Here is a 27392-nt window from a genome sequence, read left to right as displayed (position 1 = left end):
CCCACAGTGGGCACAACTGTAGCTCAATGTGCAAAACTCTAACTACAGTCTGCACTACCAACAGTCACTGGAGCTGAACAGTTCACTTCACCTGCAAACTAGGCTCAGTGCAGCAAACACTATGAATTGTCCTCACTGAGATAACACACACTGTCACTCAGAATATGCTCAGAGTACAAACACTAGCATCAAACCCCAATACATAAATTACAAACTTTTAATCTTTACAGTTTGAATAATTTGAGTTATTTCACAAATTATGTAATATTTTCTTTGGTGAAAGTGTGAAATTATTTCACATGAAATTGTTTATTTTATAACATACAAGTTTTTTTAGGAAAACAAAAATAAATGAAAATCAGAAGTTTGCTTCAATAGATACAAATTTTGTATATTTTATTGAAAACATTTCCAAATTTAGTATTTATCTGTGTGAATATTCTATAATTGTAATACAGAAATCTATCCTGTAATGTTGTCATTTACTGTAAGGATGCAACTCTAAGCTGTTTGTTTGCTGGAAAATTCGTATTACAGATGCAACTTTAGATTTTTGCAGATTGGGTTGAGAGTGCCTCTCAACCCTGCCTCTCTCAATGAGAGACCATGATTCACAACAGGGTCTATCAGTGTAGCCCTTACTGTATTTCATCAGACATTACAGCTCTGTCTTCCTCCACACATACACACTCTCACTGCCACTCTTCTCCCTCCAACAACCTGTCTTCATTGGTCCATTTACAAAAAAATATATATTTTTGAGTTTTCCCTTTATACTGTATATGTTCACTAACAAGTCTAAAACAAGACACCTTCTTAGTGTTTCAGTTGAAATTGCAATCTGCAGTGTTTGAAATGCACTAGGCATTCATTCTGTTTTGAATGTGTGGTTTACAGTTGTGGCAGTAGTGTGTTAGCGTTTGAAAAAAAGTGCTGGAAATCCACAGTGTTGTGCAGGTTGTGGTTAAGCCATGAGATAGGTGTGTAGAGTTTTGAAAACTGTGTTTTATCAATGAAAAACGAGCTAGAGTTTGGCCCGAATGAACCGCTGCTCTGCATACTGTTGTTAGAGTTTTGCACTTGTCGCTCCAGTTGTGCCCACTGTGGTTTAGCAATCGGAAAAAACTGTAACATTTAATGTTAATATATATAAGAGCTGTTTAAAAAGAGCTAATTTCATCGAGGTGATTTTGATAATTTGCTGAATTATTTCCCTTTTGTAAAAACACGGCTGATAAATGAAAACAAGTGTTAGGTTTTAATTAATTAATTACACTTGAAGAGGAAATGAAGGGGGGGAAAAGGCTGTTGAAAGTTATAACAAGTATATTCATTGGCAATAACCTTAATGAACTGAAGGATAAATCCTTCCGCTTGGTAAACTAGATTCATTGTACCTGCCCTGGTGTACTGTATGTCACTGTAGATCAAAGTGCACAGGGTAAAATGTTTAAAATGATTTAGCCTTTTGAAAGCTGGTCTGTTAAATTACGGGAAGGGCATTTCTTCTGTTTGATGAATGGTAACGGGAAGGTTACTCGGTGGTCTGTAAACAGGTAGGGAGTCTGATAATAAACACTATGGCCTCTGTCTGAGTTATGGAGACAGTCTATACGCCACAGTTACCAATATAAATGCTTCTCCTATCACAGTGGCAGCCTTAGATATTTAATTAGCATGCCATTTCATATGACTGTAGACATTTCAAAGGGCTGCTTTGTGCTCCCGCTTACAAATGTCTCTCTCTCTCTCTCTCTCTCTCTCTCTCTCTCTCTCTCTCTCTCTCTCTCTCTCCTTGCGTTTGATGTCTGCCTGATGTAAATACTGGCAATTAAAAAGAAGCCCAGGGTTGGAGACGCACAAGGTCCACCTAATTAAAACACAAACAAAGGTACCAAGCAGAAAACACCTTATGATTAAGATCTAAAGTGTTATGATGAATCGGAGGTGCCATTAATTGTTAGGTTAAAAATTAGTACAAAAGACAAACATGCCTGGAGGTTTGAAATGAATGAAAGAAAGTAGAGACTAAAGGCTGAGTGGCTTTGTATGTTCTCTGCTGATCGCTCACCAATTCCTCAACCAATTATACCAAGCACCTTGCAGGCTACCTTTTCACATTGTTCCCAAAAACCTCAAAACCTTGAAAGACAGGTCACTGTGTTATGGCAGAGGCCAGTGGTGGAATCTGACCGGTAGGGAAATAACTTTGTCTCGCTCTCAGAAAACAAATTTAACTATAGGTGTATACTACCAAATAGGTGTGACATACTTTGACCCGAGGCTCCACCAGTGGAAAGAAAGACATTCTTTTACCGCAGTTGTGTTCAAACATGCCCTGAGTACTTGATCCTTTTCAGATGAACATGCACGTACAGTAAACAAACAAAACAATTGTATCAACAACATCAGAGATTCGCTTTTCAAGGTCTGCTCACCCAACCAAGCTCTTACAGATGAGATGACACATCTATAATTACAGCGACATATTGTGGTATTGAGGTAAATACTTTTCTTTTTAGTTTCTGGAGCCAGTAGGAAGAAGCACAGTAATCCAGTAGCGCTAGTGTGCTTCAGCCAGACATGCAGAATTGTGCTATTAAGGGTTCATTATTTCAAATCTCCATCTGCCTTTTCTTGTGTGGTGTTAGGGCTTAGCATCAGGCAAAAAGGAGAGTTTGCGAAGGAGCATTAGTGGCGGATTTCTTTTCACCAGTCAATTCCAGAGCTAACTGTTTGTTTTCATACCTGAGCTTAGCTGTCAATCTGCAGGAACGATGAGGAGGAAGATGAAATCTCCTGAACAAAACCACAAGAGCAAGAAAGGGAGGCCGGCTGGAAGTGCTCCAAACCACAGAAAGAAGCAGATAATAGGAGGCAAGGTGGAAGGAGAAGAGCAAGAGGGAGACAGAGAAAAAGACGTTAGACATGGATACTTAAATCTACACTTAAAATGATATAACCCAGAGATTTTTCTCTTTAAAAAAATGCAAAATCCCCATTCATCACATGATTTTGAATGCTTACAATTACATACATTGCAGTGTGTATATAAACACACACACACACACACACACACACACACACACACACACACACACACACAAACACACACACACACGCACACACGCACACACGCACACACACACACACACACACACACACACACACACACACACACACACACACACACACACACACACACACACACACACACACACACACACACACACACACACACACACACACACACATTTGTTGGAAATGTATACAAATAAGGTACACAGTGTCCCAGTCTCCAGTGGCAGATAAGGTTGCTCTCTGTTGCGTGCTTGCCCTGTGCAGGGTCTTTAAGCCTCACACTCAACAGAGCTGTTTAAGTTTCCCTGCTGAGTGCCAGTTTCCTGGCCCCCCATTGGGAGAAAAAAAAAAGCTTAAATGTTCAGGCATTTACTTAAACTGAAGGAAAATATGCAGTGACTAAATTGGAACACAAGCTGTATTCATTCTCTTGGAAGTTGCTAAATGCTTATATATATATATGAAAATAAGAAAAAAGCTTAGCGTTGTACTCCAGCGTTGAAATGGCTGCTTGAATTCTGAAGCCGAAAAAAATTGGGGCCCTTGCACTGTCACAATCAATTAAAGAATGGTGTCCACATGACAGTGGTTGGGTGCACACAGACGGTCCTGTGGCAGGCAGATAAGTGGAAGCTCTTTAGGAGGAGGACACAGGGCAGGGCAGGGCGGCAGCTGAGACTGATTTGATGCTGGCCCTACCTGTGCTGGCTTCACTCCTGCACAGATAGAAAGGAGTCCCCTGTGTGAACACAGTGACCATATTGTTAAGCCAATGTTATTCAAAATGTAACTTTATTCTTCACGGCTTCCATAAAGCAAGGGGTTTTGATGCCACTGGAGGAGCGCAATATCTCTGCACACAAATGTAGCACTAGGGATAAGCAGGAATAGTATTGTGCACAGTGGAATTCTAATGGCTTGTGTATTAATTTTTTTTTACAGGCATTCAGTATATAAATATTATGTATATTTCATTTACCCAAACGTACAAAAACACCACACAAACAGCACAATACAGTATCTGTCCAGTTGCTCCAGTCAAAAATGCCTCAGTTAGCATTTTCTCCACAACACTTCAGTCAACTGTTTGCCCTGTGCACTCAGGTGAAATATGAGCCACAGTAAATCATTATTCCTCAGGCCACATTTGCCAGATGAATGTATGAGAGTGTTGGACTGTGTGTTTTTCTCCTCTAATGAATTGAGGAATTTAGCTTGTGGCAATGGAGGTAAAAAAGGAAATGCTGTCCTCATGTGTACACGTGTTTGTGTGTGTGTGTGTGTGTGTGTGTGTGTGTGTGTGTGTGTGTGTGTGTGTGTGTGTGTGTGTGTGTGTGTGTGTGTGTGTGGGTGTTGTGTTGTGTGTGTGTTGTGTGTGTGTGTGTGTGTGTGTGTGTGTGTGTGTGTGTGTGTGTGTGTGTGTGTGTGTGTGTGTGTGTGTGCGTGCGTGACAGTTATGGATAGAATTCTCTGTTTGTGTTTGGAATTATATTCCAGTGGTTTGTCAAGGGTTTATTTATATAATGTCTTTTAAAATTCTATAATACATTTCATGCAAACAGGCATATTAATTCTGTTTTTATTTGGAGAGAATGTTAAACATTCACGGAGCTCACAAAAAACTCACCTATTTCAATTTTTAAAAAATATTTAAAATATTCATTAGCTTTCCCACAGCAAGCAAAACGTTATGCTGGTATAGAGACAGAATATCTGAACACTTTCAAAAAGACCGTCTTAAAAGTGTGTGCATGCAAAATTGAATTTTTCTCAGGGATGACACACTATTTTCTTTGTTTGTTTTCCTACTTTTGAAGATGGGGTAAAATACCATGCTTTACAATATATTCTTTAGATGTATCAGAGATTGACAATCTGATCTTCATTTGAAGCTCAAGATGCTGCTCAAGATTACATTATATTACTAAAGTCCAAAACAAATAATCTGATTGATCGGTTTGGAATAAATACTGCAACCATAGTACTACCGGTCTCAGCCCCATGTCTTGGCTTCCTGTTTGGCTATTTCAGTCAGTCACTTATGATCTGCATTAAACCCAGCCACAGCACAGGCATTGTTGATACACTTATCCATCAAAGACCACAGTTAGAGAAAGAGGAATCAAGTATACATCCTTCTTATTAGCTGTATAGGTAAGACTGACAAAAAAAAGTTCTGTGAAAAGCAAGATATAACATCTAATTCCTTATTTAACTTCTAAAGACCGTGGCTCAGGTGGTTAAGCGGGTTGGCCAATGATCCACGGGTTGGCGGTTCGATCCCCGCTCTGCCACCTGTGTCATGGTTGTTGTGTCCTTGGGCAAGACACTTCACCCACCTTGCCTCGTGTGAATGTGTATGACTGCTGTATGTTTGAGGTGGTGGTGGCCGGAGGGGCCGTAGGCGCTGAATGGCAGCCACGCTTCCGTCAGTCTGCCCCAGGGCAGCTGTGGCTCCTATGGTAGTTTACCACCACCAGTATGACTGTGTGTGAATGAATGGAACCTGGAACCCTGTAAAGTGTGTTTGAGTGCCTTGAAAAGCGCTATATAAATCCAATCCATTATTATTAAAGTATTTCAAACATTAAGCCATTGCCTTGATCACTGCATCCAGACTTAAAAAGAGAGACTTTGAAAACTGTGTTTGCTCATTTCCACTTTTTTATTTTCTAATTTTAAGGGCAAAGGGGTCAGAGCCATTACCATAAAGTCCTTAAGAGAGGAATAGGCAGGAGACAATCTTTGTTTTCCAGTAATGATCTTTGCTTTATGCGACCTTGCATACATACAATTGACCTTGCATACATCCATTGTGCTATGGTCTCTGATTTGTATTTTAGAGTCAAAAGAATGATGTATTCAAAGCCTGAAATAACTCATCTTCAGGTTGAATTTCAGGGTCACTGGCAATCCCTTTCGGAGTAATATGTTTAGTTTGAGCCTCTATCTTGGCTTTGATGAAGTACCTTGTCCAGTGTCATGGATAGACAGTGAAGTGCTGGAGCTTTCACATTAGCATAATTATACTGAAGAGCCAAGCTTCCTCTATCATCAAAATATTAGTCTCCATCAGTGTTCTGCGTGAACAGCAAGAGCCCCATAGAGGCAGTGTGCTTTTATTAATAACCTGTCCATATACCAATCAAAGTATTTATACAAAGAAAATTGTCCATTTAAATGATATGGTTCCTGTAAAAGTGTCTTAAAATCCACTTCATCAATCTTCAAATACAAGTGCACACATAAACGTATAGACATATAGCTTAAAAGATTATAGCATTTAAAAGTTTTCAACGTCGTAAGCACATGAGTTGAAGTCCTTTTTAATATTCTGAGAAGATCTTACTTATTTTTTTAACAAGATGACGAGCAGTTTCTCAATATGAACTGGCTAGTATGCTCACACCACACAGGAGAGCTCAGGGACTGAGAGCCATTGCTGCCAGCAGATGACATGTGCTTGTGAGTCATTGCTCATGCTTGTTAATGGGGTTTTATTGGCAAGATTAACAGTTTTTATATCATGGCAAAGGCAGCAAGCCAGGTAAAACAGCTGCTGCTCATATTGTCTTGGTTGTAGGGCATTGAGACGCGTTAACACCATATTACTGGAAACACATATGGCCATGTAACATTGCTGAACAAGTGTATATAGTTGTTAAAGGCAAAAGGGATACCATACAATTTGTTCTCGTTATTCTAGCTAGTGGAGATCCTCAATATGACACATTTCTCTGAAATTTTTTTTTCAATATCAAAAAGTGAATATCGTACAAAGATTGACTTGTGTTTCATGCTTTTTGTTGAAGCAGGTCTTACGGTTCTTGAGGAAAGACCTGTTAATATAAAAAAAATCCTTTTTGGTACTACTTTTGTACCACTAAATCCCATTAGCTGCCACTCAATTGGCTCTTTGTGTTTTCCACGCCAAGATGGAACAAAGGGTCAGATGACCACAGGTTCACACAAGCATGCATTTACTCAGAGGCATGTACCTTTTATTGATTGGAGCAACACGCAACACACATCTGTACACACTCCATGTCTGCATTCACACACAGTGAGCGGAGAGACCAAGAGCGATAGAGAGAGAGAGAGAGAGAGAGAGAGAGAGAGAGAGAGAGAGAGAGAGTGAGAGCCTCAGCATGCACAACATTCAAACTATGTGCGGCCTGTGTGCTGATACAGCTTGGTACAATCGTAGCATTTTAATCAAGTCTTTATTTACTAAGGATGGACCTTGCAGCATATGGAAGCATCCACAATAGCTGACTGATAGAGAGACAAAGAAATTCCAGTCTTCCTGCGCTTAAAAAAAAACCCAATTCAGATCTGGTCATAATGGCTCAGCTGTCGAAACCAAAGGAAGGGAAGAGAATAGGGTGCCTTGTGATTTTTTCCCCCTTTTCACCCTCACCCTCCCTCGCTTTTCTTCTTTTTTTGTGCCTGAATCTTTTATCTATGTTATTCACTCGGGACTCTTCAAAGTAACAAGCCTCCTTCTTTTTCCCCGGTACTGGACTTGGAACCCAAATTAGAGACTGCTTGATTAGAGCGGAGGAGGGAGCCAAGAGAGAGAGGGAGATGTGGGTATTGGACAGAACAAATCGCACCCCTACAAAGTGCCTTTTATCCAAAGACCCCAAGGCTCAAATACCCCCATCCCTTCCCCAAGCAACCATGGCTCTGCTTGTTTTCTTCTTATCATTTATTTAGTCACCCGTTCATGTTTTCTGCTCTACTTTGTTACATTTAAAAAGAAGCAGGAATCTCAAAAGGTGAATGCTGAAACGGGCTGAAACTGAACAACACAGCATTGCCGTCTCGTAGGTGTCAATCTAGCGTCTCTAAAGTTAATAATGCGGTGGCCCGAGAGAGAAAAACAAGAGGAGCGCCAGCACAGCTTGACCGATCACTCCTGGGATCCACTTCCTCTGTCAGGCTGGTATTGTCCTATACTGAGCTTCAGATGTCACAACATGTTAGGTCTGGGGCCGACTGCTGGGGTTTATGTAGCGCCAAGGCATCTCTGGGCTGTCTGTCTGCCATCGGAAGTGCAATGCGAGCAGACATGTTAACGGGAGGACCCCAGCCCCACTGCTGTTAAAAGCCATGCAATATGCAGGAAACGGCCTCTTTTGTCAGCAGCCTGGTCAGACACAGACCACGATTCTCCTCTTCTGCACCCACTACCCAATAAAAGTTTTATCTGCATTTTAAAGCTGATCCATAATTTAAAGCAGGAAGAAAGAGATTTTTTACACTGAGCACCCAACGAAAAACATATGCGCCTGATTTTCCCACTGAGCTGTGTGTACAGTCTTGTGAGGTGAAAACGTTCTTGAAATGACCACGTCTTTGACCTCAAAAGCTAATCTGGATAATTATGGGATTTCTTGTTGATAACACCAAAACAGACACAGTGTTAAAGAAGTTTTAAAATGAGTTAAAGAGGAAGGGCCCAAATTGCAGTACAGAAGGCAGTTTGGGCTTCCCACAATTCAGCTCAACATCTAAACAATGGGCCCTGAGTTAGTATTATTTTGGTGGCCGAGCAGGACTGAGCACTCCACACTCAGACATAGTCTATCAGTTCCTTACGTGGACCCTTAGCAAACCTACATATTCACCAAACACATTCCTGTTAATTTTTGCAATTTAGCTACTGTGCTTTTTTTAAATGTGTTGACTCTTTAACTAGTGAGTCATCATAAGAAATGTGTAATTAGGTAGGCTGAGAATGCATCATTGAGTCCAGATGTTGAGATCAGGCTCAAGGTCATCTAGGCCTGATGTCCCTGTCTTTATCTGGATGATGGCCTTCTTCTTTTTTCTTCCTAGCTTCCTCTCATTCTGTCTTTCATTATTTCTTTTGCTATTTCTCTCCCTGCTTCCCACTACAGTATTGACAGCAGTGATTTATTGTGACAACGACTGATGTATCTTGCTGGTGACCTGTAAAAGTCAGCTCCTTCATGGACACAGCCAAAGGTTAATAAAATTGGTGCTGATTGTATCAATTTTACAGATAAGCCATTCACAACAAGTGTAGTCGGGTGAATAAGAAGTCAATTCAAGCCTTGGAAACTGCGCGCAGGCCGAATGAATAGCTGCTTTTAGGTGCTTTTTTTTTCGTTAGGAGGATAAATGGAGAATTGCAGCTCTCTTCCATTGCAGCAGGCAGCGGAGGCAGAGCGAGGCGAACCGAGGTTCAGACAAGCCTGCCAGTAAATTGCCCTGAATGGGTTCTGGAGGTTGACAAGCCCTATTAAGACAAACGGCTTTCCTCGTCGGAGAGATAAAATAAATCAGGTGTTTAGTCAAATTAAAATAGTTTGAGTGGAGAGGGCCCCTGGGAGCTCTCGGAGAAACTCAAGACAGATGTGGCCAGAGACGAGACGAAGACACCCAGGAAAGAATTTAGCTCCTGCTGGCCCCATGCCAGACTTCAATGTACTGTTATCTGGATCTCTTTGCTTTTATCATTCTCTGTCTCTCTCTTTCTCTCTCCTACTGTCTCTCTCTATCCTCTCTTCTGTCAGTTTTCCCATCTCTCTTTTTTTGTATGTTCTCCCAGATCAGCTTGTCACACAGGAGTGCAGTGGGAGGAGAGTGAGTTACTGTCTAGCCTCTCAGTGGCAATTATGTTGGCGGTGTAAGTCAATGGTAGGATCACTTAGCATTGATTAGGTGGAGGGAGAGAGCAGTGCAGCAGAGCCGCTCTCTCTATCACACACAGTGTGGACATGTGACTGTAGAAAGAGAAGTTAGCCTATTGGTCTGTCATTACAGTTTTTTTTAAAGTATGCATAAAGTTGCAGATAAAAAAATAGTTAATTAGTCAGTATTGATCATTGTGATAAAAATCTCCCCATGCTAATGATTTTCGTAGGGCATGTACAGCAAATTTTGGGGGTTGTGAACATTGTTTTTTTGTGCAGTTCGCAAAATCCTTTCAGTAATCATTTGCAGGAGCGGCCATATAATGAAAAAGTTGTGTAGTTCCAAGGCCGGTGCAAACACTGAAACTCAACACTTTCTTTATATTCACCCTTGGTAGTCTGACATAAGCTGCCACCTCAGTTTGACAGCTCCCTGCCGCTCTTTGTCTGTGTGCAGGGAACAATTCTGTCCCCTTTCTTCCTGTGAAAGCTGCGAACAGCAATGGAAAAATAGACAACTCCTGGCTGTGTGTGACGTTAACACTTTTCTAGTGCATTCACTGCAGTTGGTTGCTGCCTGCGTGGTTTTCTCTGTACCATATATTGTGTACAGGACTATAGCACATTAAGATGGTCAGTGTGTGTGCAGCATGGTCACTTTTCTTTATTTACCAGTGCACAATGACCAAGGCCTTCTCAGCACTTTCTTACAAAAAACAACACCCTGGTAATTTAGTTTTGATTTGCTTTGAGGGTATGTAGCACATACCTCTGTATGTGTTTATAACACAGGCTCTCCACCTATTCCACCTTGTTTATCCTTTTTAAGTCCTGACATCTCCCTGTCTCTCTCTCTCTTTCATCCCCCCTCACTAGGTACTCCAGAGAGCCTGGCAGAAAAGGAACACCAGCTCTCCACAATGATCGCCCAGCTGATCAGCCTGCGAGAGCAGCTTCTGGCTGCCCATGATGAACAGAAGAAGCTGGCTGCCTCACAGATGGAGAAACAGAGGCAGCAAATGGAGTTAGCTCGTCAGCAGCAGGAGCAGGTAACTGCTCACTGTTTTCCTTTTCTCACACTCACAGTATCTCTTTGACTCTTTTTAATACTGCAGGTAATAGGCTTTTGCACCTTGCCATATTCCAATATTTGTCACACAGTTCTTTCTTTTCTTCCCTCCTTTTTTCCTATTCAAAACATTCATTCCCCTTCCTCCTTTTAATCTTGTTTATTCTATTTTTCAATGTACGTCTCTATAATAAACCACATAAAATACATCTGTAACAAATTGCCACTTGGCTCTCCATTTCATATAAAATTTCATGCCTGAAATGTGCCAATAAAAATCTTAGTCCATCGGTAGGAATTTGGAATAGCATTAGATTTAAGAGACGTTCTATCCTATATTACCTCAGATATTTCTGTCATGCTCTCTCGCCCACGATTATGCTGTGTGGTGGCAAAAAATGTTATTATGACTTGTACTAACAAATGTGAGGGAATATGTGAATTAAACGTTATATTAAACATGGAAGTCCTCTAGATCTTATAAATCGACTCCTATTAGAACAAGACTGGCATTAGATCGGCAGTACGAATCAGGCCAATGAGCCATATTGTACAAATCAGCAAATTAGCAGAGGCCATGAAGTGTGTTAATGTCTGGGAAGAAATAAGGACACAAACTATCCACACGGGCGACACTTTTATTATCACCAGCCACCCTAATGGCTATGAGTCAATTATCAGCAAGGAGTTCACTCAGAGTTTTCTCAGCACACTCCAAGACCTTCCTGTGGTAAGATGAAAAGATAGACCATCTACCTTGGGGTGATGCATTTGGTCATAGTACACTAATAATACATTAACAGTATGGATTTTTCTTTTCTCCGATCAATGATAATAATTTGCAAACTACACTCAAGTCGGCCGGCATTGTAGACATTGCAGCATAAATGAACAGTGATGTAAGAGATTCTATTATTTGATCTTATTTTAAAATGGAAGAATATTGATATGAAAAGGAGATGGGAGAGATGGGGGGAGTGCGAGAGTAGAGCCCGCTGAGAGCTAGAATGTCATCAAGCCATCAAGATACAACACAGTAATTAACTGTTGACACTCGTGAAGGAGCCAGCGCAAATTAATCTTGACACATTTGCAGACGACCGATATCTTACAGTGAACACTTTGTAATTATATTTAAAAATGAAAATTAAATGACATTTAAAACTAGGTTGTCATGCTCAATGAAGTGGGCATGTAGAAAGGGGGACCACTGGAAGGAGAGGGATTGCGGTTGTGCCCGCCTGTCACTCAGGGGCAGTAGGGACCTCTGTCATCCGTGCACTGCCTGCACCAGTTATCTCCATCATAACCACATCCGTCTGTCCTGTAAATGATTTATTCTCTTTTACCACTGATTTCCACTGTGAAGCTCAGCACAGTGTAATTCATGTGCATTTAGAGATGTCATATATTTAAGCATTTTGGTTAGATAAAAACACATTTTGGAAAAGGAAATAAATATAATACTGTAACTCCCTTATTAATCTGTTCCCCCCCTATATTATATTCATATTGTTCTATTTGCCTTATTTTTTTTATCATATTGTAATACACTGCAACTGGCCTTTAGCTGCAGCATTTCTTGTATTGTGCTGGCAGTTGCAGCACAGTTCCTAATTATGTTTTCTTTCAAACAAAAGGGAACAAAAGCATTACATGATTTTAGTTCCTATTTTTCTCGATGTCAGTTTAACCGGGTCTCCTTTAATTTCCTGTCTTTATTTCTGTTTCAACAACTAGATTGCAAGACAACAGCAGCAGCTTCTGCAGCAGCAGCACAAAATCAACCTCCTCCAGCAACAGATCCAGGTCAGTGTATGTGTTTCTGTTGGCCCTCTTCTTAACACTCGGGAGCTTACACCTCTCACTTCTTCTACACTGATTACTTAAAACTTATCTCCCCTCTTTAGCGTAATTGACAATACACTACTGTCACCATGAGCCAAAAGTCAGGATTTAAAGGGACACATCAATACATTTAGACATTAAAGTAAATATCATCGCTAACTTATGCTAGCCTCTCCTCTTCTAAATATTTATTTTTCTTTATATATTCCTTGTCTTTTTATCTTTAATTTTTGTGTCACACTAACATTCGTCACTATCATCAACTGTTAATTGCCTGTTGGTAATCGGAAGGGCTTAGAAATATGGAGGAGAATAATTAGCACATCTTAATGAACAAAAAAAAAGGGGATGGGGGGAGTGTTACAACAGCTAATGAGTCCTGTTGATGGAGAAGAGCCTGGAGGTGGGGGGACATGAAAGAGGCTGTTAAATGCCTCTGAAACGAGCGGGTCCCAGACATGCAGCGTGGCATGTTTTCACACGGCACAAGAACTACTGAAACTTACATTGTCATTATGATGTGTGTGTCATTGTTCATTTAGTAGTTTCTTATTTTTTTGGAATACATTTATGTGTGGATTTTGACCTCACCTCCTGCCAGATATCACTCTCATCAGTATTTGTGTGGGTGTTTGTGTGTATGACTTGTTTGATACAGTACTGAGTGGTGCAGTGAAAGACCACCCAGGCTGCATGGAGCTGGATATGGTCTGACTGTGCATGGTAATCCAGGGTTGGACACTGGCAGTGGTCAAGGCTAAAAAGCCAGGCCGCCTGTGTAAAGCTAATGTTATCCTGCTGGCGGGGCTTGGTGTCAGGCACATCCTTCTCCATTCACCTCCTCCTCCTCCTCTGCTTGTTCTTCTTACCAATGACTCCCCATCCCCTCCTTACATTTTCGCACCTCTTCAAACATCACTTCAACAAATTGTTGCTCCAGCACATATAAACATTCCTCACAGGAGATACTATGTGTGCTTTAGAGCAGTTCATTCTCATGGGCATTATTTGGGGCATCATACCACTACATATGAGTGTGTCCTTATGATACACGGAGGCAAAACAAACCTCTGGTTTCAACCAACAGTTAGAACAGCAACCAGATATACTACCTCTTTCGAGATCCCTTTGCCATAGAAAGGCTGTACTGTCAACATATTCTTGTGAAGCTACCAGCCCGGACCTTTCAATTCACAGTAGAGCATCTATTGGAGAACTAATTCCATATCACACTCCACTAAAGAGAAGCAAAGAGCCTACACTCTGTCTAGGAAACACTCTTAATTGAAGTACCCTATACACTACTGAGGAGTTAGTAATACTCATATCATGGAGGGCCCTCTACTAATGCCCATTGAGCATGAAGGCACAGCCCTAATGCATCTCACTTTTAGTGGCCACAGCTTTCATCACAAAGTTAAAGGCAAGTGATACCTGAAAAATTCCCTTGATGCATAATAGTTTTAAGAGAGGCGGGGGTCGAGTGTGTACTGGAACGTACTTGTAAATATCAAACACTTGAGCAGAGATACAAGTAACATCCATTCCTGCAGAGCCCGGTTAGTCAGATTCTCCCTTGACCAAATGTGCCACAGATCCTCCCTGATAAAAAAAAAATCCACATCCACAATTAAGAGTCTGGCTGCACTTTGCTGACAGAACACCACCCAAGAATACACACGGCTGGCTCTTAATATACTGATGAGATAAGTTTGATCGTGTGCAACATTGTTTATCCAAAGGCAATCCTTTAAAGCAGAAGATGTTCTCCCTCCCTAATTTGGGTCCTCCGATTATGCTGTGTGGCGGTGGCTACTTTTGGAGCTGGAGTAGCCAAGAGAGTAGATAAAAGAGAGTTGGGGCAAGTTAGTGAAACATTTTTTGTTTTCATAACTGCCGCCTCTTAAATGGCCCTGGTCATTTTAATATATAACAGCTTTGCCTTAATTAGTGCTGTAAACAAGATTCCAGCCTGTATGTCACAGTGGTAAGCAGTTATGGGGGATTGAGTTACTCTGCTATTAGCATGGAGGGAACTAAAGTTTATTGGAGACCCTACTGGCCATCAAAGTCCTTCTGTTTTGGCTTGAGGGAGAAAACCAAGAGAACGCTTTCTGAAGTCTCATATCTTGATGATGCAACCGGTCACATCAGTGGACATTGTAAATTGTCCAAACAATAAAACCATGGGGACTGCAACTGGAGATTGTTGTTGATGTGCTATGTGAGAGCAGGCTTTTTTTGCATGTGTATGGAAGGGAATCTGTTGGAAGAGAGTCATTATTGTAGTTTAGGTATTGAGGGTTGGAGCAAGCCAGCATGCAGTTTAATCAAGTTTCCCTTTTGAATAGCCATCTCTGTTTTCATCTGTTTCTCATCGTTCCTACAAGAGAAGGAGAGAGATTTAGTCTTTGTCCTTCGGGATTACAATGTCACTTGTTTTCAGATAGCAGATGTTTTGATTACAGTGTTAGGGATTTATCAAAAGTTAAAGCTCAAGGCTTTGTGTGTTTTTCTCCCTCGGCTTGTTTGTATTCCTTTAGTCCATCCTTGCCGTTGAAATCATCTTGGCACTAATTCAATCCGAGGATTAGATTAACTCTTGAGTTGATTTAGTTGAAACTTTGAAATGCCACCAAAACACATGTGACAATTAAACATATATATTGGCATATGACGTTTTTTCCACCCATACGTTACTTATCTCTCTGAGTCTGTGTGTAAGGGAGATGCAAAAAAAAAGAAGAAATAAAAGCATCACTCAGGCACACTATATTATTTGAGCCTCCTCTTCATGGCTTTCTATTTCACAATCACAGCCACTTTCTCCTGCTTCTAATGGATGAGCAGTCGCAGCAGATGAGCAGCTAAACAGCATCACGTTGATCATTAGACTGTTGATCTGTTGGCTGGCATGTTCTTTCATATGGATTTCATAGACACAGCACATGAGCACAAGGCGCATATTACTAAGAAGTAAGCACTGTCAGAGTGGTAGCGGCAGAATAGCATATTAAAGTCTCCCTGGACACAAAATAAAAAAATAAATACGGTAGTACGGTTTTGTGACATCCATATGACAGTACTGTCCGTCGCCATGCCACAAGCAACCATCCCTTCACCTCACACATGGTAATGACTCCAGTCTCATGCGTTCCTCTAAGATGAGTCAGTTAAGAAAGCACCGACGGTTGGACTCTCACATGCATATATTTAAACACATGCACAGAGGCAATTGTGTACAGTACACAGGCACACAGGGACCCACGCCTTGATAAACACATCAAGAGAATAAATATTGGTGGGAAAGGTCAGGCTGAACTTTATCTTCACAAACAGTCTGGAGAAAGCAGAGCTCACCAGATGAAACAGAGGGGCACTTTTAATCCAAAACATTTAATTTAAATGTTTCTATCCATTAAAAATTGCTCGATATCATGACAGTGTCATTGGCCTTGGCATTGATGTGAGTACACTGTAAGATCCAAAATCTAGGACATTTAGATTAGATAGCCATTGTCTCACATTTTTATTTATCACACTTTTTTTTTAACCATATAATACATGAGCTGTTCACGAGGCTGTTCTGGATCCATTCATCTCCCTTTGACCCATAAATCTCTCCCTACACGATTCCAACCTTGGCGTATGTACACTCACTTTATGTGTGCCTCTACACCTTTAACCTTTTGTGTGTTTGTGTGTATCTCTTTCATTTCATAAGATAAACCAGAGACTGTGTATCTCTGTCCACTGCACACCTCAAAGTCAAAGAAAAGACGTTTTCTCGCATTTTTCTTTAATTGGTGTAAAGAAATATTTGGGGTCATGTAGACGCTCAATGGTTAGATGCTAAAGGTCCCAAGATTGAAGATGAAATTTCATTACACCAGCATTTAGCTGACCACAATTTATCAAGCTGAAACATTTAGGTTGATTTGTTATATATTTTATTAAAGAGATTTTCTTTTTCAATTATGTATACTGTACATATACATTGAGAGGATAACAGAGACATGTGGTCTGATCTAATGGAATTCTTCGTAGAGGTCATATTGGAGCCAAGACCTCAATACAGGAGTCTTCAATAACATATTTTCAGTGCACCTAATTCCTTTTTTCTCAGTGTGGGATTCACTCTGTCAATTATTGATTACTATTATTTATTTTTATTTTATTTTACCTTAGTTTTAAATAAAACAAATTGATCATACATGGTGGTTATTTTCAAATGATATATGTCAATTTAAAAAAACTGGACAGAAATGTGTTTTAATCAGTTTAACATGGATTTCCCATTTTCCTATTTTACAAAGCAACCAGGGATTTCACAGGGAAGCTCTGTAAAAGTGTATTTTGTAATCAGTGGCTGTAGGGTTGGATTCAGCTGAATGCTTTTGATGCTTGGGGTCATGGTTCCTGTTGGAACATAAATCATCAAGCCAATGTAAATTCTTTGTCATTGAGAAGCAGATTTACCTGTATCAGACTTGATTAACTGATGCTTCTTCTATTATGGTTTGTAGCAGGGACTGTGTAACCAATTCTATGTCACACTTTTTTTCTAAAGATACAGCATTGAGCTTTTGTCAAGTGCTGCACATATAGTTGTATAACCGTATCTACTAGCATTACAAAAACAAAATAGCTCAATTGGTGTTCGCTTCATATGATAAACTGCCGTTTAGTTGTACTGGTATTCATATTACTTCTTTATCATTATGAAAAGGAATATGCATGTAATACAATCCAGTGCCATAATTCAATGCACTGATTCGGTTTGGTTACCAATTTAGAGAAGCAAAGACTGCAAAACTACAATGATATGGTAAATATTTTAAAACAGTCGGATGAGTTTAAATAAACACAGGGCTGTATGGTAATTGCACAAAGATAATAGCGCTAATTTGTGTATTCTCAGATGCTTTTGTTGTCTCCCCGGCACAAATGATTTTCTCAGTGTGAGACTCTTAATAATGCACAGGCAAAAAAAACACACAAAAATAGACATGTAAAAGAGAATGTGTAAGTCCCCCAATTAGCACAGCTACATTGGAACTGTTAGCATGATAATAAGAGAATAATAGAGCAGGGAAAAGATCGTGTGTCTGTGAGTGTGTGTTTGTTTAAGTGTGGAAGTGTGTGCTACTGTGTGCACATGCGTGTCTGATGCTGTGCTGCCAGCACTTTGCCTTGTGTTGGGGAGCTCTGTTTTAGCCTGCTTGTAGGATTATGCGGGGGCATTAACAGCCTCGTCAGACGGGCTTGGCTCTCGCCCAGCAAGGCTCAGTCCAGCATGTTCATCCTCCATTTAAGGAGACTGTTAGCTGATGAAGATGTGCACATGCAAGACTGAAGATAAAAGAAAGCAGTGACCCGACTCATTAGCCCCTGTGATTTAATATATTGACACTTGGATACAAATAATTCCATTTAGTGGACTATCGGGGGGAGGGAGGGATCAATTTAATTAGTTATGAAATGTGACTCCTTGTCAGGAAGCACAAGAAATGCTGACGTTAAACAAAGTCCTCTGCAATTTAAACAATAAAGCCATCGTGGCCCTGTTAAAACTTAATGATGCACAAAAAGGTGTAATAGATACAACCCTAGCCGGGGCAGTGATGGTTTGCAAACGAAGCTAGTGGAAGAAAAGTGGGTATGCAATGCTATTTGTCTGTTAAAACAAATTTTTGCTTTAGGAGTATAAACAGTAGATGTTGTTTAAATGGTCTTGGGTCTGTGGGTTTTGTCCAATTAGGGCATGATTCAGTCTACTTTTTTTCTAAATGAAAGCACAATTTATTTACTTTACAAAAGTTTAAAGCTTTAAGTTACGGTACACAGAGAGGGCTACAGCACTGAATTGCATAAGGGTAGATTATGTAAACTCTACTCATTTTGAAAGATATACAGTAAATCAACTGATCTCTGACATTATTGAGTCTCTTTAGAGGCAGTAAAATGAAACGTATGCTTGCTTGTACGGTGTCTTTGTAGATAAACATAGATCCATTATTGATGTAAATTACACAATGAAGCCATGCTTTTGGGTAATTTGGCTTTGTATTCAAACACCTCGGCAGTTTAAGCAGCGATAATTAAGAGACTCCATCTGAGAGGTGCCACATGAACGGCTGTAATGTGTGGAATCGCACCTGAGGGTCTACTTGAAATTAGTCACCTGAGGGCTTTGTAAAGCAGCTATGGGACGGGGTTAATTTACGACACAAACTTCTAGCCTTGTATCAGTTCTCGAAAGTGACAAGAATAATCGACACATGAGAGAAGATTAGCAGATATATGGGACTGTAGATTTGCCTTTTAAATGAACGTGGTGCTAAATATTCCTGATAACTGAATAGCTATACTTTACATATGATGAATGAAGCACGTTTGTGTTCTGTCCGAATGTCACCATAGAGCACCTGTTTAGAACTCCACAAACCTTCCCTGGATGAAGGCATAACGCCTACTCTTAACATCCATTGTGCCCCAACCCTCGTAAGGAAAATATCAGTTGAGGGAGAACACATTCACCAGTGTGATGTTGATTTAGTTTCCTCTCCCGCTCTGCATGGCCTGTGTTTTCTCTGCTAATGTTGTGCAAACTGTTTTGTCTTTGCATTGGCTTTGCGTGGCCATGGTCCTCAGCAGTGGGCACACACAGAGGGAGAAGGGAGCTGCATTAATGGGCTCTACTGTGTACGGGCAGCCGGCAGGGAGAAAGAGGCGCGTGTTTTCTTAGGGCTGGGGTGGCAAAGCAAAGCATTCAGCCCATCATGGCCAAGGCAAGAAAAGGAGCTTTTTGTTTTTGGAGCGGAGGAGAGCCGAACATTCCCCCAACCAGACACAATGTGAGCTATTCTGTCCTGCACGGTTTCTCATGAAAACAGATTAGCAGAATTTTTTGTTTGTTTGTTGTGTCCGTTACTAAAACAATCTTAATTACATTGGTGATTACTGAATATAATTCAGTCTTAACAGTATTTTTCAAACTAGTAGTCATATTAGCTCTTTTGGTTGATACTTTACAAAGGCTGCTTTTTATTTTGCCTGTCAGGAGGTGATGATTTTCGAGCGTGTTTGAAAGTCTTGGTACACTTGTTTCACTGAACAACAGAATGGGCTCTGTTGTGTTCTGTGGCCCCAGCAGCTGGGAGGTAATGGTGAAGACAGAGTCTCAGTCTATGGTTTGAGGATGGAACAGAAGGGGAAACCCAGCCGTTGTGAGGACAATGCCATCACAAGTGATGGTCTCATGTTTCACAGTCAGACAAAATACTTTTTTTTCAGTATCTTATAACCTCTATTATAAATAATGTAAAATATTCATGTATAGCACAAGCAATGTCAAGCTTTAGTACAGTCAACAGTGGACACAATGTACAAGCCTCTGCTTGCTCCAAAGAGTTGAAGATGTGATATTTCAAACCTTTACATCCACATTATTTCATACTTAAACCCCTACCCACAACCATCACATGGATGTGGCTGGCTATCTGAGTAGGCCATGTCTAATGTTCTTAGAACCTCACTCGCCCCCTGCAATGAGGGTCAGGCGCTTTTCACTTATTCCTGCTTCCATAAAGCGAGGACATATACACAGGATAATGATGCAGGCCCCAAAACTCACTTGTGGGTTTGTTTATGTCTGTTCTCTTCTTCCCCGTCATTACACATGCTGTTTGAGGGAGTCCCTGTGGATTGAACCAGTTTACCAAGAACCTTAATTTTATGGCCAGATTTTGAAACTTTGGAAGAAAGAAAAAATCATTCTTACTTCCATGTAAGCCTCCAACACCAAAAAAGAGCTAATATTCTCTGGAAATATAACTCTGAATTTGCTATAGAAATTAATCTGTATTTTAAGGGTCTAATGCAGAATTGTGTTGTGCCCAATTACCCCGAATTCATGACAGACATTGTGTCAGAATGCATTCTGCTTGAATGTGTGTGCTATTAGTCTGTTAAGAATCAAACAGACAATTTTATATAGACATACTTGTAGCATTAAAACTATTTTTAGGGTTACTATATAGGTGTACTATACTATATATATATATATATATATATATATACTATATATTGATATAGGTGAATTTTCATTTAAAGACAGCGCAATTTCTTCATGTACACAATTGTACATGATGTACAGAGATCACATTTCACGTCTACAAATGCATTTGTAATTTTCTTTAATTAAGGCGATTAATTAGACTTAAATTAATTAATTAATGTCTTTCGCGTGCACATGTTCCTTTATAAATGTATTTGTTTTACTTATTGTTTCTGCTTTCACCATTTGGTGTCATAATTAATTAAAAATTTGTATTATTCTTTTTTATCACATTTAATCCTGAACCTAAATTAAATTAGAGCAGTGTGCAGTAATCCTGTAAATGACAGTGTATTTAAGCAAACATTAGTACGCCGTTTTATCCAGGATTCAAAGGAATTCAGGAGGAATGATGAGATGGAGGAGGGATTTGGGTTTGTGAGGCGGGTCAGAGGGTTGGACTAGCCTGCTTTCAAGCTCACATCGACTTAATATAGACATATTGGAATGGCGGTTTTCCAAGAAGGCTTGTTTTACTGTGTAAGGAATTAGTGGAACAAGAAGTCATCTATTGGTTGTTGCCTCTGGGCGGCCTGACCTCACTCAAGTGTCTGGATTTGCTGCACTTTATCCTGAACAGCACTCAGTGTAACGCACACAGGCATGACTGATGTGCAGTGTTACACTCAAACCTGAGCAAACAGCGCCTGCTCTCAGAATCAGAGCTGTACCCCAACAATTCAGAGAAAACATTCTGGGATTTTTTTCAGGCTTTTTCAGGCTAGTGCTTGTACACTGTTAGAGGTCCGTCTTTGACTTTAGTAGGAAAGGGTGCCGTACAGGGATTTCAGACGCAGGAAGGAAGTGAGGAGAAAGGTCGGGGACTTGACCAAGACAAGGGCCCTTTGTTGGTGACCTGAACCTCCCCTGTGTATTTGCCCTCCCCATTCCAGTGCACCCGTTCTTAGAGCAGACAAGCAGGAATAATGTGCTTCAGTCTAGTGGGTGGTAACATGAAGACCTTCATTCAAAGGCAGAGGTCTGGAGCATCAAAGTCTGGTTCAACTCTATTGATCTATTTGTCTGATTACCATTAGCAACAGACAAAACAAGCACTATCGCGATCAAAGTGTGTGTCTGCCATGTGATGTTACTTTTCAGTTTACATGAGAAGTATAACTTCTGGTCTGGAAGCAATGTGTGCTTCAGAATCGTTGATTGTTTGATTGGGGGGGGGGGGGGGGGTACCTGAAGCAACACAGTGGAATCAACAGACCAGAAGTGCTTCCCCTGAGTGATTTTCCTCCTGGTTAGGCTCCAGTACAGTCTACACCCAGTGGGCTGTGTACACAGTGGCGGGTGTTAAACATATCCTGCTGTCTTGTGTCAGTTTTACTGGTGTATGCTGTTGTTGGGACTTAGCCAGACTTGCAAGCCTCCTCAAGATCACTTTCTCGTCAAATGGAACACAAAAGGTGATTTTTATTCTCACAGGCGTTTGGTGTGCAGCTCAGTGGAGAGCGGGGGGGGGGGGGGGGGGGAGGGGGTGTGAACTATCAGTTCTTACAGCAACAGCTGGAGTCTATCCACCCTGGGTGAAATTACAGAACCTATAGAAAATGTGAAAGAGTAGGTTAGCGAGAGCTGCGGATCAGACAGCCACTAAAGTGTGGCAGTAATTTTATTAAAATGAGATGTCAGTGAAATGTGAGTCCTCCTCTAAATGATTACTGGTTATTGTGATCTTTTCTTAATGGGAAAAGCGCCTATTATTATCTAAATGATTGTACAGAATTAAGATCATTATCACCTTGAGCTCCCCAGACATTTTTGGCCACTTGCAGTCATATTGTTGTTAGTATTTTCAGCCAAGTAATCAAAGGGGACTTACAAGTCTCCTCAAGGCAAATGAATGCAGACAAACAGGTGTGTTGGGTGTCAAGTAGCAATCAATCAGGTATTTTCAATCTGATGAAACAAGGTTAGAACAAGGTAGATATTTTTTCCCCCTCTTTTGTCCTTCAATTTTGTTACAGTAATACTGATTAATTCTTGTAGTAAAAGCAAACAACTTGCCCAGTTTCCCTCAGATAGTGCATTGTGGTCCATAGGGAGTAGGGAACTTGAATGTTGAAGTGCATGGAAGTGTGAGGGGGTTCAGAGGGAAAGCCAGCAGGGGTTTTTCTAGGCCTCCTTGGTGCTTTGTAGAGGCTATAAGAGACAGTGAGGAACATGGGTGTTGACAGGGGCCCAAGTGAGTGCTGTAATGCGCTGTACATCTCCATTTGCACTCAGTGTTTTGGAGCTGCCTGCTCATGTGTTGAAGGTGGATGCTAACACGTCTATATAAAAAAAAAAAACATTCTCCCTTTTTCATTAGCACAGATATTTTATAGGATCACCAGAGCTTAATTAGCAGCGCAGATCTGTAGAAATGTATTGTCTAGTAGTAAGGTTTGCAGTAAGATAAGGTTTGCTGTGATGATAAAAGATAAATGTAAGAACATTGTGTGTGTGTGTGGGTGCATGCGTGCGTGTGTGCGTGTGTCTGTGTGTGTGCATTTGTGAATTGTGTGCGATGGAAATGCTAGTAGAAATAAAGGGAGCTCTTTCAAGTCCACCCCGTCTTTTTCACCTTACGTATACATCAGAGATGAGTCTGCCTGAGCCGTCTGACTCGTCCTCTGCGGTCTGACCCTAGGATAAGCTGCTAGTGTAAACCATTGTACAGAGTCAGTTGAACTACTGTTAGGCAGTTTTTGTTTAACAGGGTAAATGATTACCTTTAAGTTTTATGCGCTGAAATGAATGATATATTTTTTTTTAAAGAACAAGCAAAGCGTTTTTTAAATAAATTACAATGATGCAGAATTTAAGAGAGTAGGAGTTTAAATCTGGCAAAAAGGAAATTGCCAAATCAAACAACTGCAATGGGACAAAGTGGGATTTATGTAAATATTGTAAAAAAAAACAATAAAGAACTGGTTGTGTAATTTTTAGCAAGAGAAATAAATGTAATTAGCTCTGCCGTAATATGGTATCTATATGATATCCTCCTCGCAGCAGAACTGCAAGTTGATCCTTTTTATCAAATACGGCCGTCTCCTTGAGAGAGGGAAACAGATTGTGTGCTGGCCTGATACAGACTTCATCAGGTCATCTGAATTGATGATACATGTTGCAAGGCGGCCGAGTTCCCCCAGAAACCTCTGTTGGAGTGCTTGCTGGCAGAGACGGGGGCCTCAGCCAAGTCTGTCTGACTGATCACTACAGATGCTCCTCTTCAAGTATTCCGAGGCAGATCCTTAGTGCTGGGTCTTGAGGGACAAACAATAGCACCTGTTCCTCATAAGATAGCCCATTCATGTATCTTTAATGAAGCCTGGGGGCAGATGGTGTGAAATGACATTATCCAGTACTTAGCAGTGCTAAGACAAAGGAAGAGCAGTGCCAGCACAACAATGCCGCTGTATTTACGAGGAGAAGGGAGGACGCTGCCCAAGTGCCGTGCTCACATCTGCTCCACTTCATTCTCCAACTCTTCAAGATCATCTTGGCAATAGAAATATTCTGGGCACTCAGCCCATACATAGATGAACTTGAGGGTAACTCTTAAAGGGGAGGGAGGGGTTGTAGTTACAGATAGATTGGAAGCCACACACGTACACAAATGCTTTCTGTTTCAGTAAAAGAAAAGAAAAAATACTTTTGTTTCTGCTTCCATTGTACTTTAACAGTCAAATTATACAAAGAAAGCACTTGTGGAAAATGTTTCTAATCTGCTCAGCCAGCCACTGTGCCAGCTGTTAATTGACAGCTAAACTAACCTCCACTATTTGTTGCCACCTTGAAGCGCCTCAAAATTTGATTTGCCTTTCTCTGACATTAGTTGCCGTAAATTAAACTTTAATGTGTGCAGCTCATTACTGCAAATCACAGCCATTCAAACTCAATGCAGTTATTTCCACTTCAACGCACTCTTCACACTCTGTCTTGCCTCTGTGATTCTTGTATATTCTGCTCCATATTTTAAAATAATAATAGTAATAAAAGCTTATATCCCGGATGAAATGATATAATTTAAATTCAGTGCCGGAGAAAAACACATCCAAGTGTCTGATGCCTTTTGCTGATGCCTATATACGCTGTGTAATCTGTATACATCTCTCGTATGTTTCAAATATACATTTATTAATGTAGTCATTTTTGTCTTCAAAGATTATTAAAAGCAAATAAATCATGAATTTTGGTGAACGATTTCAAATATTTGAATCTTTTTTCAAAGTGTAGTATCAATGGAAGCCACTGTTTTCCCGGTTCTGGTTTATTTTGCTTGTTTGATTTCGAAAAGTCGATGATAATTATTTTCATCCGTATCTTTTATAGTAAACAGATTCACTTAAAGGTTACATGTACAGCAGTCCGGCACAGATGTTTTGACCTGGGAGTCTTTGGAGCCCAGTGAATATTTGAGCAAGAGGAGCTTAGACAGAAAGCTGTAGATGATTTGCCAACTTAGAAAAAAATGACTTAAAATTCAAAACCATCACTTTTACAGTGAGACATGTTTGTTTAATCTATTTGGCCGAAATATTTGACTGTGAATCATTTTATGTGGGGAAAAAACTTTTATTTTTCCTGCTGATGTATGTTAGTTAATTCATTAAAATGTATCACACTAGTAACACACTTGGACTTGAGGGAGCCCTTTTCTACCCTGTGACTGCCATACATTCAGCAACCGTCTCCATCTGGTTTTACAGTCCAAATACTGAGACAGAGAAAAGCTGTGTTCCCCAGGGTCCCCCCGCCTGTCACTGGCCCTACCTCATGTTGTGACATTAATTATTGTGTTTTTCCATATGTTCCATACATGCAAGGCCAAGATCCATCTTTCATCCATTCAAACTGGAAACTTGGAGCACACATCCCTATAAAGCCATGTTTTATTTAAGGTCATTTGTCGCAGTCTACTTGGCCATTTATTTTTCTTCAGCAACAGCATATTTCTCAGAATTACCTTTGGAAGAATTACATACTTTTCTATTCTTCGATAATGCACTTTCTGCTCTTGCACTTCTGTAAAAGCTCAGTAGACATAAAATGGTTCCATTTATTTAGTTTTCAGTCGAGCTCTGCACCTCTGGACAGATCAATAAAGTAGTTTTAAGTAGGTTTAGCGTGCTAGCTTTGAGAGAAACTGGGTGCGACTACTCTGGTAAGGGGTCTACAGGGGAAGCAGCCGAGGCTGAAAAAGTGGAGATCGTAGCAGACCTCAGCCAGAACATGGGGGAAAAGTCATTGCTCAGAGCAGGTTGATTTCATGCCCCAATGCAGCGGCAGTAATTGCACCCAGACCCGTTTTATTGCGAGTTGATTTTAAGGAGGGATGAATGGAGAAACATTCTGTAAAGTGTTTATTTTGGGGGGATGACCTTTATTAACCCATTTTCCAGGCAGGTTCCCCTGAGGTAGCTCAGCTCAATGCTAGATTAACCCTCGCAGGCCCATGGTAACCGGGCTGCTCCTCATCATAGCGTTTCAGGAAGCAGAGAATGACAGTAAGATTGGACCTTGCAACATGTGCGCAAAACCCCCACACACCACTTTGGAGACATAAGCTACTCACCCACCCTTGACACACACATGCAGGGAGTTTGTGTTGATATTCCCTGTAGGCCATTCAGCAACAGACTGGATGGTGAAGGTTAATATGTGAGTGGAACAGACAGTCAGAGAATGATGTTTGAAATGAAATACAGCTAGGACAAAGTACTTTCCAACTAGCTGCAATTTTTTCCTCCGCTGAAAACAGTTAAATTATCGCTTTGTCTGTAGGCTTTTATCATCTAAATAAATGATCATCCATGTGAGCAGTTGATCTTCCCTTGAGATAGGAATGTGTGTGTGCATGTGTACAGTGCGTGCAACTGTGTAATACATTCAACAGTTCTCTTGCTAACATGTTGTATCTACTGCAACAGCAAGGGTGTTAGTGAATGTTATACTTTCAACACACACAGTTCTTCTCTACAGAAATCTGACTGCCGGCGTGTCTCTTCCTCTAACTGATGCTGGAACAATGTGCAAATGCCAGGCCTTTGATGTACCGAGGTGAAATTGTGGTTTGGATTTAGAGCAGGCGTATAGCTCAGCCAGGTATTGTGTGAGCGCACGAGGGCCGTCATCGCCGCAGAGCCCCCTGTCAACACGCGTTAGGAAGAGCTGTGATCTGGCCTCCCCCCTGAGTGGGCTCTGTGTTTCTGTGTACCATGACTATGCTTAGGCCTCTCTCTGATCTCCGCTCCCTATCTGTTCAGCAGGTCCAGGGTCACATGTCTCCGCTCATGATCCCCATTTTTCCACACGACCAACGCACTCTGGCAGCAGCAGCCGCCGCCCAGCAAGGCTTTCTCTTCCCTCCTGGAATGTCTTACAAGCCAGGTATGCTTGCAAGTCTTCATTTTGTCCCATGTTCCCTTCTTATTCAAAATGATAAAAGTTGTTACACTTGCATAACAAATACATGGCATGCTTGGTTCACGCTATTGGTATGCTCTGAACTCTGACTTAAGACTAAGGCCCGGGAATGTTCCATCTAGACCATGTGGAACAATAGATATGGGCAGTGGAGCAGAGGAATGTAAACATCTTCAACATGAAAGTATCT

General features: G+C 40.8%; 1 protein-coding gene across 2 annotated transcripts in view; it reads left to right on the top strand.

Moving 5' to 3' along the window:
* sox6 (SRY-box transcription factor 6) overlaps window positions 1-27392 on the top strand; it is a 136578-nt gene that overhangs the window by 68068 nt on the left and 41118 nt on the right. For both annotated transcript variants that reach the window (XM_080030930.1, XM_080030929.1), the window contains 3 exons: window positions 10623-10795; window positions 12556-12624; window positions 27046-27166. In XM_080030930.1, coding sequence (XP_079887056.1) covers window positions 10623-10795; window positions 12556-12624; window positions 27046-27166 — 363 coding nt within the window. The remainder of the gene's footprint in view (window positions 1-10622; window positions 10796-12555; window positions 12625-27045; window positions 27167-27392) is intronic.

The sequence above is a fragment of the Ammodytes marinus genome (genome assembly GCF_949987685.1).
Source record: "Ammodytes marinus genome assembly, chromosome: 1".
Classification (NCBI taxonomy): domain Eukaryota; kingdom Metazoa; phylum Chordata; class Actinopteri; order Uranoscopiformes; family Ammodytidae; genus Ammodytes; species Ammodytes marinus.
This window is presented reverse-complemented; position numbering and strand designations above follow the sequence as displayed.